Source organism: Alnus glutinosa, chromosome 11 (genome assembly GCF_958979055.1).
Source record: "Alnus glutinosa chromosome 11, dhAlnGlut1.1, whole genome shotgun sequence".
In the NCBI taxonomy this organism is placed as follows: Eukaryota; Viridiplantae; Streptophyta; class Magnoliopsida; order Fagales; family Betulaceae; genus Alnus; species Alnus glutinosa.
The window spans coordinates 27,815,784-27,829,752 of record NC_084896.1 but is presented as its reverse complement, the minus strand read 5'-3'; the positions used below and the strand labels follow the sequence as shown (position 1 = coordinate 27,829,752).

The window sequence follows — 13,969 nt, the reverse complement described above, 5'->3', positions numbered from 1 at the left end:
ATTGATTTGTTTGTAATCAGATTTGATGGTAATCAAATCATATTGATTGATTATTATACTTATCTACCCAAGCTTTCCTATAAATAGGAGTCTAATGTATCATTAAGAAAATATCAAGTAATAAGAGTATAATGTAGTATTAGGACTTTATCTTGTGGATATAGATCACAGACTGAACCACATAATTAATTATTTATTTTTTCTATTTTATTATTTTCACTGTTATCTTTATTTTCCTATGTGTTTATCTTTTCTTCCTTCTTGATAGTTAAGTGTTGTATTAGTGATGTTTCTTATGCAATAGAATTTGATTATTTACTATCATAATGAAGACTGATTGTCCTGGATGGGCCAAGGGATTTTGATTTCTCGGGGCTATCAGGAAGGGGTATTGAACCCAATTCTAGACCACTTGAAAAGCTTCCTACACAAGTATATTATTTTACTTATTGACGATGTGTCTAGAGTTCTTGAAAAAACATAAATTAATTAAAGTGAATGAATTGAGATTCCAAAGACTGGGAATTCGTTTTGTATCAGTTTAATCAATTGTCAATAGCTGTTAAGCAGTTTTAGCAACCGCAAATGTATAAATGCTACATACACTCTTCCTCTTGAGGATATACTCTTTGACGTGATATTAAAAGTCATCATTGTATCTAAAATTTAATGATAATTATATTAATTTAAAATCTTATTGTAATTTTTAGTGCCATGTAAGAGAGTGTACATTTGGGAGTATGGAAATGGAATGTGTGTAGCATTTCTCCAATATGGTATATAACATTACTCTTTTTCAACATAGAAACATCACATGAACTTCTACGAAATGGCTAATTTCTAAAATATTTTATTCGCTTATTACGTACATAGTAACGTTTATTTTTAATATATTCATTAAAGTAAATACTATTGAGAATAGAAAAGTTGTCATACAACTAGAAAGAGGTAATAATCTAATAAGTAACATTAAGCATTAAGCTAATAATTAATTCTTATTGCAATTGTTGAAGTTTGATTCCACGTAATCTTTTGCTTTCCCTGTTTCTGCAATATTACGAGTGATTGTAAGATTATGTTAACAATTGTAGCCATGCATACATGAAAATGTGCTTGCAGTATGTATATATATAATTATATATATACTAGAAACATGAAAAGTACCCTAGCCCATGTACTCTACAGGCATCAGGCTGTTAAAGAGTAGTATGACTTTCCAACCATTAACATGTGTGGGGCAGCACTGGGGCTCATTGGTTTTTCCTCTTCCTTATGGGTATTGGGATTGGACTCCTTTTCACCCTCGTAGTTGACTCATGTTGACCGACTTACTCACACTATATAAAGGCACATAGCCTTCGTGTTTCAGAGAGACAATTAAGCTGCACATATATAGCAGCCGCACATCCAAAAATAAGAGGAAAAAAAAAAGAAAAAAGAAAAAGAAAAAAGGAATGGGTGTTATAGTGAGAGAGAAATGAAGAGACCGGCCACCATTGGTTTCCAACAAAAAAAAAATTGTATTTTTGTCCGTCATATTCCCTTTTGGAAAATAATCTCTAGTGTGTGATAGTGAGATTTGGATATATTGAGACTTTGAGTTCTGAATGATTTTCTCTATACTATTTTGTACTCTATCTATCTTCATAGTAAATTTTTTCGTGATTGTCTCCGCTAGTGAACGTACCTTATATTGAAGGAACCACTTAAATCTTGGTGTCGTGTGTGATTAATTCAATTTTGTTGTCTTCTTATTTTTTGCACGTATCTCAGGCATGCATGCACGCACATATTTATCTATGCATGAAAATGTACATGCTTAATTATACCATGAAATTAATACATATTTATGTAGCCATATATATATGTGTGTGTGTGTCTACGTATAATATATATATATATATATAGGAATTTCATACCAAAACCAGCACCGATGCTTGAGAACCTTCTAGGATTAACAACACAATTAACTTGCATATACCATGAAAAGAGGGAGAGAGAGAGAGAGAGAGAGAGAGAGAGAGAGAGAGAGAGAGAGAGAGAGAGAGAGAGAGAGAGAGAGAGAGAGAGAGAGAGAGAGAGTATAGAAATTTCATACAAAAACCAAAACCGTTGCTTGGGAATCTCAGCTCACACGTTTCTAGGATTAACAACACAATTAACTTGCATATACCATGAAAAGAGAGAGAGTACAGAAATTTCATACAAAAACCAAAACCGTTGCTTGGGAATCTCAGCTCACACGTTAAAAATCTCTGTTTTGAAATTCCAGAAAAATATGTACATTTTTAAAAACTCATAATTTTAAAGGTTAAATTACGATTTTATCAAACGTTTAACTGCGTTTTTAAAAATCACATTTTTCAAATATCACTTTTTAAAATCATTATTTTGAAATCGCAAACTTAAACAGACGCTTCTCTATGCATGAAAACCTAAAATATCTTAGTTTAAATAATGTTTTATACTTGCTTATACCATGAAATTAGGGAGAGAGTCATACATCCGTATATCTATGCATACACAATATTTGCATATACCATGAAGAGAGAGAGAGAGAGAGAGAGTTATATATAAGAATTTCATACCAAAAGCAACAGCTTTGCTTGGGAATCTGACAGGATTAACAACACAATCATAGGAAATATCTGAGGGAAATTTGCAAAGTAGTTTATGTAGGAGAAGCACGCAACCTTTGAACATACCCCATCCCCATCCTAGTTTTGTTAACACCTTGGGACTTGTGATTTTATCGCAAAGCCTGATCAACTTAAGAGAACGGTCATGCCAATCAGGGGTATGATCTTGTTGAGAGGGAGAGGGAAAGTGATCAGGCACAGTTAAAATGGAAGAGGGAGGGAGAGAGAGAGTGGGAGGATCATCAGCCTGCACTACAAGTACTACAATATTCAGAATCATCATCAGCAACACACTTCTTCTCACACATAAAGTTCCACCCATATTTTCACTTAATTACTCGATCTCTTGAATGTTTTGGTGAGATGAAAGTTGAATACTAACATTAATGCACAATTTATAGGGTCTTAAGTCCTCTATTATGGATGGGTTGATCATGAAGATTTTTAATATATATATATATGTGCAGTACCGTTTTATGCTCACAAAGGGTTTTTTTCCTTAAAACACAAAGTTTACTAAAAGCGAAGAGTTTTTTTATTTATTTTATAACAAAAAAAAAAAGAAAAAAAAATGTTAGCTAGTTTTAAAAATTACTTTTGGAAAAAATTGATAGCTTTTAAGTAACTTTTTTTTTTTTAAAAAAAAAAAAATGTGTCTCTTAGCTAGCTTGGATCATTGGTTTTTCCAAGTTGTCATATATAAATAATTTGTTACTTTTAATTGGCATCACTTAATGGTTTTTTTGCAAGAGTTATTGTAGAAATAAATAGAAAATAGAAAATAATATTATGTGAAAGATAAAGAAAAAGAGAACAGAAGCGAAAGCGGAGAAAGACGTATGTGTTATATCTTGCCTATTCACTATATTAACATTATTATATAACTCTCTGTTTATAAAAAAATAATGAGTAGTGAGCAAAAAACCTTATACTTAAATAAGATAAATATCGATAAACCTAATTTAGAGAATATTAATATTCTAACATAATGGGAATAAACGCTACAAGGAAATCCAACCTGAATGAAAAATATTATTATAAGAAAATATACCAACGTAATATGAAAAATATATTCTAACATCTCCCCTCAAACTCAAGGTGTAAGCTTAAGTTTGAAAATGAGAAGGAATTAAAAGCAGTCGAAGTTGATGGTTGGATCAAGGCGGTGCCAGCGAGAAAGGCTAAAAGTGACGGTCTGAGAACAGATACTATCCGTTAAAAGAATTTTGTAAAAGGCCAAGTTGCAACTAACAATGAGATTGGAGAACGGAAACTAGCCGTTAAAAATCCAGTGAAGGGCCACACCACATTATGCCAAGATTCGCCAATGAACAATGAGAAATGATGAAAGTGATGGTCGAAAAATGGAGACTATCCGTTAAAAGAATCCGGTGAGGGGCCAAACCGCAACTGGCAATGATGGTCGGAGAACAAAAAACTAGCCATAAAAAATCTTATGAAAGGGCCAAACCACATTGTGCCAATATTTGCCAATGAATTGAGCCACATATCACAACAAAATAGGCTATGATATTTGTTAAAGGCCTAGGAATTTGGCTCTAATACCATGTAGAAATAAATATAAAATAGAAAATAAAATTATGTGAGAGAAAAAGAAAAAAGATATTGGAAGCGGAAGCGGAGAGAGATGTATGTACTACATCTTGCCTATTTACTATATTCAACATCATTTACATAACTCTCTATTTATAGAGAGATATGTAGTGAACAAGAAACCTTAGACTTAAATAAGGTAAATATCAATAAACCTTATTTAGAGAATATAAATATTCTAACATAATGGGAATAAACCCTATAAAGAAATCAAACCTAAATGGAAAATATTATTATAAGAAAATACATAAACCTAATATGAAAAATATATTCTAGCAATTATCATTAATGTCTAAAATGATTTAGTGACTGCTATTGGTGTGTACTCGTAAGACTGCTAATAATTTGCTAATCGCTCTTGCTAGGCTTCATGGAACATATACACCCACTAGAATAATTATTTCTTAATGTCTAAAATGATTTCATTTATGTTCAAAAAAGACAAAAAATTAAAAATAAAAGAAAAGAAAAAAGAAGAAGAAGAAGAAGAAGAAGAAGAAGAAGAAGAAGAAGAAGAAGAAGAAGAAGAAGGGGCGAGATGGGGTGGAGATCCACCCACAATTGCCCTCTTTGCTTGGCCCCCTACTATTTCCCGGTTGGGGGGGTTGAGATCCACCATTTATTGCTCCGTACGTTTACAAGGGTGGATCTCCACCTCCATTACCCTTGATAGGGATTGGATCTCAATAGTCACACTCCCTTATTTGCGGGGTGGAAATATGCGATCGATAAGAGGTACGGTGCAGATCCACCCCACATAAGGGGGTGGTCTATGAGGGTGGATTTACAGCTGCTCCCCCCTTTCCCCCTCTTTTGTGGCCTTGTGACGGTACACCTCTGCAGATCACTCTCGTCATTGTAGAGGTGAAGATCAACATTCACTTCCATCTTCTTCGTTTTTTAGGAAAAATTGCTAAATTAGTCATTGTTGTTTGACTTTATAACAAATAAATTTATATGGTTTCAAAATGAACTCCTAAATCCATGTGGTTTACCTCCGTAACGAAATGATCACTCCATATAAATTATTTCCATTTATTTTACTTGGTCCTAAAGGAATTAAAAATTTACCCGTAGATAAAAAAAAAAAAAAATTATAAAAAAAAGGGTAGTACGTTCAAAGATTGGGACCTTTCCATCTACAATGTTTGGTCAAGAATATCACTCAAGAAACTAATTCTTGTGGAGTGACTAAGGCTCTAATACCAATTGCAAAACGGTTTAAACCCAACTAACATACCTAGAGGGGTGAATAAGTGTTCGACGACAACTTTTACTAAATTAACAGAAAAAAAAGCCCACAATATAAAAGTAGTAAATAAACAGATCTGGCCATTCCCTGGCTCCTGATGTTGGTCTCGAGCCTAGGCGTGGTCTCGGCATGGCCATTGGGCCTGGCATGGTCCTGGCCTTCGGGAAACTTGCTTTTTAATTATACTTTTATAATAACCAAAATATGCTTATTCTTTTTTAATTTCATGGGCGTTATACTGGCATGGGAGTCTCTTGAAAATTGTTCGTCATTGCTCTTATTCATGGGTGAACTTTAATTTGGTGAACAAAATCCACGTCCATAACTTGCTTCCCTTTATGGCTATCAATTGATGCTTCATGATCTTCTCATTTTCTTAGCATATAGGCCTCATCAAACGTCATATTTATGCTAATAGCTATCAATTTTGTTCTTTGAAAGTGGATGACATAGCCTATAGTCCTTACTCCTTAACACTAGTTTCCATACCAAAAAATATACATTTTCTTAACTTTGGATATAATTTCAACCACTCTCCACTTTGCACGTGAAAGTATTCAAGATAACCAAATATTTTCAAAATTGAAAAATCAACCGGTTTATCTGATCATACTTCTTTTGAAACCTTGAAATCAATAACTACATATAGAGATTTGTTGGTGACAAATTAAAGCATGCATAAGTAACTGCCTCTGCCCAAATTTTTTTGGCAATCCTGCATTCAACCTCAACCATCTTGCCTTATAATTTTTGCTGAATTGAAAAGGCAGTTCTGTTTTGAGATAAATTCTGGGCAGCCCATCAAAGTAACAACACACAAAACGAGAAAACCTAGTACCATACTCTTATTAGTGTATGACTAAATTGTTCTTTATGGGAGGAATTTTAGTTGACGTGTTAATTAGTGTCATTGACTAACTTGCTTACGTATTAAAAAAAAAAAAGAAAAAGAAAAAAAAACTTGCTTTCGTATTGCCATGTTAGAGAGAAATTAACAATAACAAATGGGAGAAAATGATTTACCCTTTTATCCACGTGTTAGGTTTTAATTAGTCGATTGACTCGATTGACAATTGCAAATCCTCATTTAAGAATCCCTTGGAAAAACATTTTGTCACGTGATAAAAATTGAAGGTCTTTCATTAACAAAGCAGAAATGTTATTTTTCACATCATAATCACATTATACTCACGTGACATAGGCTAATAGCCCTTTAATTTTTCCATATAAGCATTGATTTTTTCACTACATAAAAGTAAATAACTTTGAGAAAAAGGTAGCTAGTAATTCTTGTTGCAATTGTTGAAGCTCGTTTCCACGTAATCTTTTGTTTTCCCTGTTTCTGCAATATTATGAGTGATTGTAAGATTATCTTAACAATTGTAGCTAGCCATGCATGAAAATGTGCTTGCAATATCTAAAAAACATGAGGACCCTTGTCCACATTATCGGCATATCAAGGCCGGTTTGATATATTTTGAGGCAAAAAACGACAAGTCTAAGTGATTCATTTTTTAAATATTAATTAGATAATATTCATTTTAAGATTAAATTTATGTTTTTATTTAAAAATCATTCTTTTTGCTTTTTATTACTTATTAAATATAGAATGATTTATTACTTGATTTAAGAACATGCGAAAATAAGAATTGAAGGAAAAAATAAAAAGAAAATTGGCCGGGAAGTTATAAAGAATGATTTGTATTGGTATATGAGGCGAAAAAATTGGCCGGGAAGTTATAAAGAATGATTTGATTTGTATTGGAGAGTGATCTGCGTTCAATTCTATCTGTTTTGCACAATGCAAACAATCGGAATTTATGTATTTTGAGACTTTTCATATTCTACGTGCTAAACATTCAATTCAAATTGACATTTGATCACATTGGAAGCAAGGATTTTCTATGTTTTACTAACAATTTAATTGAAATCGACAAAGATACCGGAGAAAGTTCTGCACGTTGGACTTTCATGAATGTGAAAATGGAAAAGTAAACAAGTAAACATTCCAAGAATGAGACATGCTACTTCTCCAACTCCAGTCTAACTCTCATCCAACTTTTTTTCAAATTAACAATTGGATCTATTTTTTTACATGTGCGTCTTACATATCTAATTTTTTAATTATTTAAAAAAGTTGTTGGAGTTGGAGAAATAGCTCTTCCAAGAATTTATATACGTAGAAAATTTTATGATTTTGGATGTTATTAACTTTCATGGAAAGTTCATTCTTTATAAATGTGAATTTTACATGTCTAGAATCAATAAATTTTCATTTTCATATCTAGAGATATTTTAAGGCCTCAATGGTGTAGAATTAATTTTATTTTTTTTTTACCATAATTGAGAGCCTTAATTAGAGATGATTTATTAACTTTTTATCATATTATAGTTTCTTTTTTTTTTTTCAAAAAAAAAAAAATCTTTATTGTACACTTATTAATTAGGGGCCTAAATTAGAGATGATTGATTAACTTTTCACCATATTTGAGGTTTAAGAATATATATATATATATATATATATATATATATATATAATGTAAAATTATTAATTGGTTAAAGCTTGGCTCATTTATTTTAAACGAACTGAACTAGTTTACAAGCTGCTCAATTAACTTATTCATTCCTTATATAATGTAAATATCATGATTGTTTATTTTTTTCGTTGATCATTACTAATTATTAGTTAATTAATTATTATTAAGATTTTATCCTTTAATTTAATTAAATAAATAAATTTGAATCTTGAATATAATCTAATCTCGAGTTTATATGCATATAAATTCATTATGCGCGTGCGCACACACATACACATTTACACAACACACTCATATATGCACAAATATACATATATTTCCATCAAGACTCGTAATAACACTAATTCAAGCTATATTTATTATATTATGAAGATTATTTCTCTCTATTTAAGATGTTCTAATTACAAAATTAAAATAATATTATAAAAAATAATAAAATGAAGTTATACGAGCTTATATAAGTCGAGCCTTATGTATATCTATGCACGGACTGCCGTGTACTAGCATATACGATGAAATGAAATGAATGAGAGAGAGGGTATATATAAGAATTTCATACCAAAACCAACAGCTTTGCTTGGGAATCTGAGACGATTAACAGCACAACGATAGGCAATATGATCTAGACCTAAGGGAACTTTGCAGAGTTTTTTTATGAGATGCACACAACCTCTGTACATACCCCACCCCAATGTTATTTTTCTTAACACCTTGGGGGGACTTGTGATTACAATGCAATGCCCGAGCCACTTAAAAAAACAATCGATCCAATCATGGGTATGATCTTGTTGGGAGTAGGGAGAGGGAAAGTGAGGCACAGTTAAAACGGAAGAGAACGGAAGGAGAGAGGGAGCAGGAGGATCATCAGCCTGCACTACAAGTACTACAATATTCATAGTCATCATCAGCAACACACTTCTTCTCACACAAGTTCCACCCATATTTTCACTTATACCCTCTTCAGATTTTTGGTTGGATAACTTGGATGAAAGTTGAATACTAATTAACATTAATGCACAATTTATAGGGTCTTAAGTCCTCTATTATGCATGGGTTGATCATAAAGATTTTTAAAATAAAGATATATATATATATATATATATATATATATATATATATATATATATATATATATATATATATATATATATATATATATATATATATATATATATCTTAGTCTAAGCAGTAGCCTTTTATACTCACAAAAGTTCTTTTTCCTAAAACACAAAGTTTACTCAAAATGAAGAGTTTTTTTTTTAAAAAAAAAAAAATTAAAAAATAATATTAGTTAGCTAGTTTTAAAAATTATTTTTGGAAAAAATTGATAGCTTTTAAGTAACTTTTTTTTAAAAAAAATTGTCTCTTAGCTAGCTTGGATAATTGGTTTTTTCAAGTTGTCACATATTAATAATTTGTTACTTTTAATTGGCATGACTCAATGGTTTTTTGCAAGAGTTATCATTAAATAATTTAGTGACTGCTATTGGTGTGTACTCGTAAGATCGATTAATTGCTAATAATCTACCGATCAGCTCTTGCTAGGCTTCATTGAACATATACACCCATTAGAATAATTATTTCTTAATGTCTAAAATGATTTCATTTATGTCCAAAAAAAGACAATTTTTTTTTTTAAAAAAAAAAAAAAAAGAAAAAGGAAAAAAGAAGAAAAAAAACAAAAGAAGAAGGGGTTGGGATGGGTGGAGATCCAATTGCATTTACACAAACACACTCATGTATGCACAAATATACATATATTTGTGCATCAAGACTCATAATAACACTAATTCAAGTTATATCTATTATATTAGGAAGATAATTTCTCTTTACTTAATATGCTTTAATTACAAACTTAAAATAATACTATTAAAAATAATAAAAATAAAGTACTTATATGAGCTTATACAAGTCGAGTCTTATGTATATCTATGCATCAATCAACATATACTTGCATATACCATGAAATAAAATGAGAGAGAGAGAGAGGAATATAACAGAATTTCATACCAAAACTAACAGCTTTGCTTGAGAATCTAACACGATTAACAACATAACGATAGGCATTATGATATGAGGAAAATTTGCAAAGTAGTTTTAGTATGAGATGCACACAACCTTTGTACATACCCCATCCCCATCCTAGTTTTATTAACACCATGAGACTTGTGATTTTATTATAAAGCCCGATCAACTTAAGACATCAGTCGTGCCAATCAGGGATATGATCTTGTTGAGGCAAAACGAAAGAGGGAGAGATAGCAGGGATGGAGCCAAAAGCTCTTATGGGCGTAAAAAAAAAAAATTGTTAGTAGGTGCCAATAGGGTAAATTTTTATTTTTTACCTTATATATTTTTTTTACCTATTTTTATTTTTTTCTTTTTTAGAATAAAGGAAAGAGCATGGCCTGTACTGCCCCTCCCCTAAATCAGTCCACGACGGAGAGGGTCATCGCGCGGCCTGCACAACAAGTAGCACTAGCATGCACCACAAGTAGAATAAAGATCATCATTATGATCAGCAACGTACACACGTCTTTCACCCATATTTTCACTTACTCGATCTCTTGAAATTTTTGCTTGGATGAAAGTTGAATACAAACACTAATTATGCACGATTTTTAGGGTCTTAATTAAGAGAAATGATCCCTACACTCATTTCTCACAACAGCTTCACAACAAGTTGATGTGGCTGGTAATATTTTATTATTTTTTTGTTTTGTTTTCATTTCTTTTTGTAAAAAAATTATAAAATATTACCAGCCACGTCAGCTTGTTGTGGGACTGTTGTGAGAAATGAGTGTAGGGATCATTTCTCCTTAATTAAGTCCTCTATTATTATGCTTGGGCTGGGCTGATGAAGATTGTTTTGAAAAATAAAGATAGTTTAGTCGATCTAAATGCCGTTTTCTACCCACAAGGGTTCTTTTCCCTCATTCCTACCTTATAAGGAAAATGAATAAACAAATAAAATAAGCCTTAATATTAATCTACCAAAGATATTTGAAGGTTTTTTTTTTTTTTTTTTTTTTTTTAATGCCCACAAAAAGAAAGTTTTCGTTTGAACCAAGAGCTGTACTTACGAATGGGTGACTTTAATTTGATGGCTTTTAAGCAACATTTTGGTTAAAATTAATCATATCTATTGATTCGAGCCATTGGGTTTTGCAAGAATTATCATATAATAAATATTAGCATGCTTCCTATTCGATTTGTGCAGTTGCAATTTTTTTATGCATATACTTATAACTTCTACATAATTGGTTATTATAATTATATTTCTTATTTGACTTGTTATGGGGAGTTGCCGCGCTAGAGCCACCCTTTAGTTGAGGGTGTTCCTTTGCTGGGTGGCGCCACCCTTTTTGGTATGTTCTTTTGTTTGTTTTATTTTGTATTTTTTTTATATATATTTTATGTTCTAATAAAGTAGAATACTAACATTTTTTAATTGGCGTGACAAAAATGCTGATATGGCCTTAATGGGATAGTGTCGTGTTGGTATTGTAAATGAAGATTTTGCTTTTATTATTGAAGAGCTTCAACGATCTCTGGACAATGATGATATGAAGCTAGTAGGGGTTATGATACGAAACCTATGACTTCGACGAAATGCAGTGGCTCGTGGGAAACCAAATAGCCCGCATAATACAATGGTAAGCAATGCTTATAATTCATTAACGGCTTTTAAAGAATTTTTTTTATTACCCCATAATTTAATATGTATATTAAATTATGTTTTGATTTGATATCTCATACCATTTTGTATTATCTATCACATCTCTATATATGGGAACTTTGTGTATTGTAAATTTATCAAGGACTAAGACAAAAATGTAGTTCTTAAGACTTTATCACGTGGATATAAGTCATAGACTGAACCACGTAAAATTTTTATCACATTTTTTTTTTTATTTTGCTATTTATTTATTTTTGCATTTTATTTTGTTTTCTTTCAAATCTCTCACTCTCTTTACAACCATGCATATATGTGACCCCATGACCATCAAAAACACCACAGACAAATTGTGTCAGTTTCAGAACCAAAATTCTGAAACCCACAGTAGAGGAAAATTTGGTTAAAGACAATCGAGCAAGCAAACTGAGATATTTAGGATACAAAGCAAGAAGCGTGACATAAAATGTAAGATAGCTAGTTCTACCGGATATTCTTACTCTCTAGGATAATAATAAAAATAACAACAATAAGCAAATGCATGGGCGCGTGAAGGCCAGCCAGAGAAGCGGAGGGTGGCGACAGGGAGTGGAGGAGCCAAAGAAGACGGTTGTGATCGAGGCGCGTTGGTGGGTAAAAGACGAAGATGAGCGGTGCAACATATCAGAGAAGGCAGCACGATAGTTGTGGAAAAAATGAGGCTGCTATTTTATGAGGAAGAGAATAGTTCATTCATATAGATCGCCGAAGACGATAGATAAAAGCGATGAATAAAACCTCGTAAGAGGCGAGAAGCTATAAAGAAAATCTATAAGAAAATAAGAGTTTCAGTACTTTATGTGATATGTCAGCAATATCACATTTAATCAGAACCCAAAGCAGGTATCCAAATTGCTATCCAAATTACTATCCATCTAAAAAAAAAAAAAAATACTAATCCTTTCTTCTAAACGAACACTGAAGTCAGCATCACATATAACTTCAAATGGCCAAAAAAAGCAATTGGGACCTTTCCATCTACAATGTTTGGCCAAGAATATCACTCAAGATACTAATTCTTGTGGAGTGACTGAGGCTCTAATAACAATTGCAAAACGGTTTAAACCCAACTAACATACCTAGAGGGGTGAATGAGTGTTCTACGACAACTTTTGCTAAATTAACAGAAAAAAAGTCCACAATATAAAAGTAGTAAATAAACAGATTGGGCCATTCCCTGGCTCCTGAAGTTGGTCTCGAGCCTAGGCTTGGTCTTGGCCATTGGGCCTGGCATGATCCTGGCCTTGGGGAAACTTGCTTTTTAATTATACTTTTATAATAACCAAAATATGCTTATTCTTTTTTAATTTCATGGGCATTACACTGTAAGTCTCTTGAAAATTGTTTGTCATTGCTTTTATTCATGGGTGAACTTTGGTGAACAAAATCCACCTCCATAACTTGTTTCCCTTTATAGCTATCAGTTGATGCTCCATCATCTTCTCATTTTCTTAGCATATAGGCCTCATCAAACGTCATATTTATGCTAATTGCTATCAATTTTGTTCTTTGAAACTAGATGACATAGCCTATAGTAATCTCCTTAACACTAGTTTCCATACCAAAAAGTATACATTTTCTTAATTTTGGATATAATTTCATCCGCTCTCCACTTTGCACGTGAAAGTATGCAAAATAATCAAATATTTTCAAAATTGAAAAATCAACCGGTTTATCTGACCATACTTCTTTTGAAACCTTGAAATCAATTACTACAGATGAAAATTTGTTGGTGACAAATTAAAGCATGCATAACTAACTGCCTCTGCCCATAAATTCTTTGGCAATCTTGCATTCAACCTCAACCATCTTGCCTTATAATTTTTGCTCTGTTAAAACGGCAGTTCTGTTTTGAGAGAAATTCTGAGCAGTCCATCAAAATAACATCACCAAAAATCCATGCATTAACATTATCTTCAATTGTCAATTTCCAGCAAATTAAACCTCTAAGCAAGAATTTAGAGGTGTTTAATTACCTCAGTGTTGAATACTTTGACGTTGGGGAGAGAGACATGAGTTGATTGGGTCTTTTTTCAACAGAAAGACATCACATGAACTTAGGGAGGAATTTTAATTCACGTGTTAATTACTGTCATTGACTAACTTGCTTACGTATGGCCATGTTAGAGAGAAATTAACAATAACAAATGGGAGAAAATGATTTACCCTTTTATCCACGTGTTAGGTTTTAATTAGTTGATTGACAATTGTA

The 13,969-nt window shown here is 32.0% G+C and overlaps 1 protein-coding gene and 1 long non-coding RNA gene across 2 annotated transcripts; both read right to left on the bottom strand.

Annotated features, from left to right (window-relative positions):
- Nucleotides 1-820: 820 nt before the first annotated feature.
- LOC133881504 (uncharacterized) lies at nucleotides 821-3,048 on the bottom strand. Its single transcript, XM_062320441.1, has 2 exons — nucleotides 2,589-3,048; nucleotides 821-1,047 (listed from the first exon to the last, which is right to left on the bottom strand). The coding sequence occupies exons 1-2, from the start codon at nucleotides 2,959-2,961 to the stop codon at nucleotides 989-991; spliced, it is 432 nt and encodes a 143-aa protein (XP_062176425.1). The 5' UTR covers nucleotides 2,962-3,048; the 3' UTR covers nucleotides 821-988.
- Nucleotides 3,049-6,624: 3,576 nt separating this feature from the next.
- On the bottom strand, nucleotides 6,625-9,097 carry LOC133881506 (uncharacterized). Its single transcript, XR_009902536.1, has 2 exons — nucleotides 8,602-9,097; nucleotides 6,625-6,847 (listed from the first exon to the last, which is right to left on the bottom strand). It is a non-coding gene; the product is annotated as an uncharacterized LOC133881506 (long non-coding RNA).
- Nucleotides 9,098-13,969: the final 4,872 nt, after the last annotated feature.

Excerpts from the sequence above, each read along its gene's own strand:
- LOC133881504 (XM_062320441.1), bottom strand. The coding sequence starts at position 2,961 with ATGGGTGGAACTTTATGTGTGAGAAGAAGTGTGTTGCTGATGATGATT. Across the intron at positions 1,048-2,588 it reads AAGCAAAGCTGTTGCTTTTG|AAACAGGGAAAGCAAAAGAT; the intron begins GTATGAAATTCT and ends GTAATATTGCAG.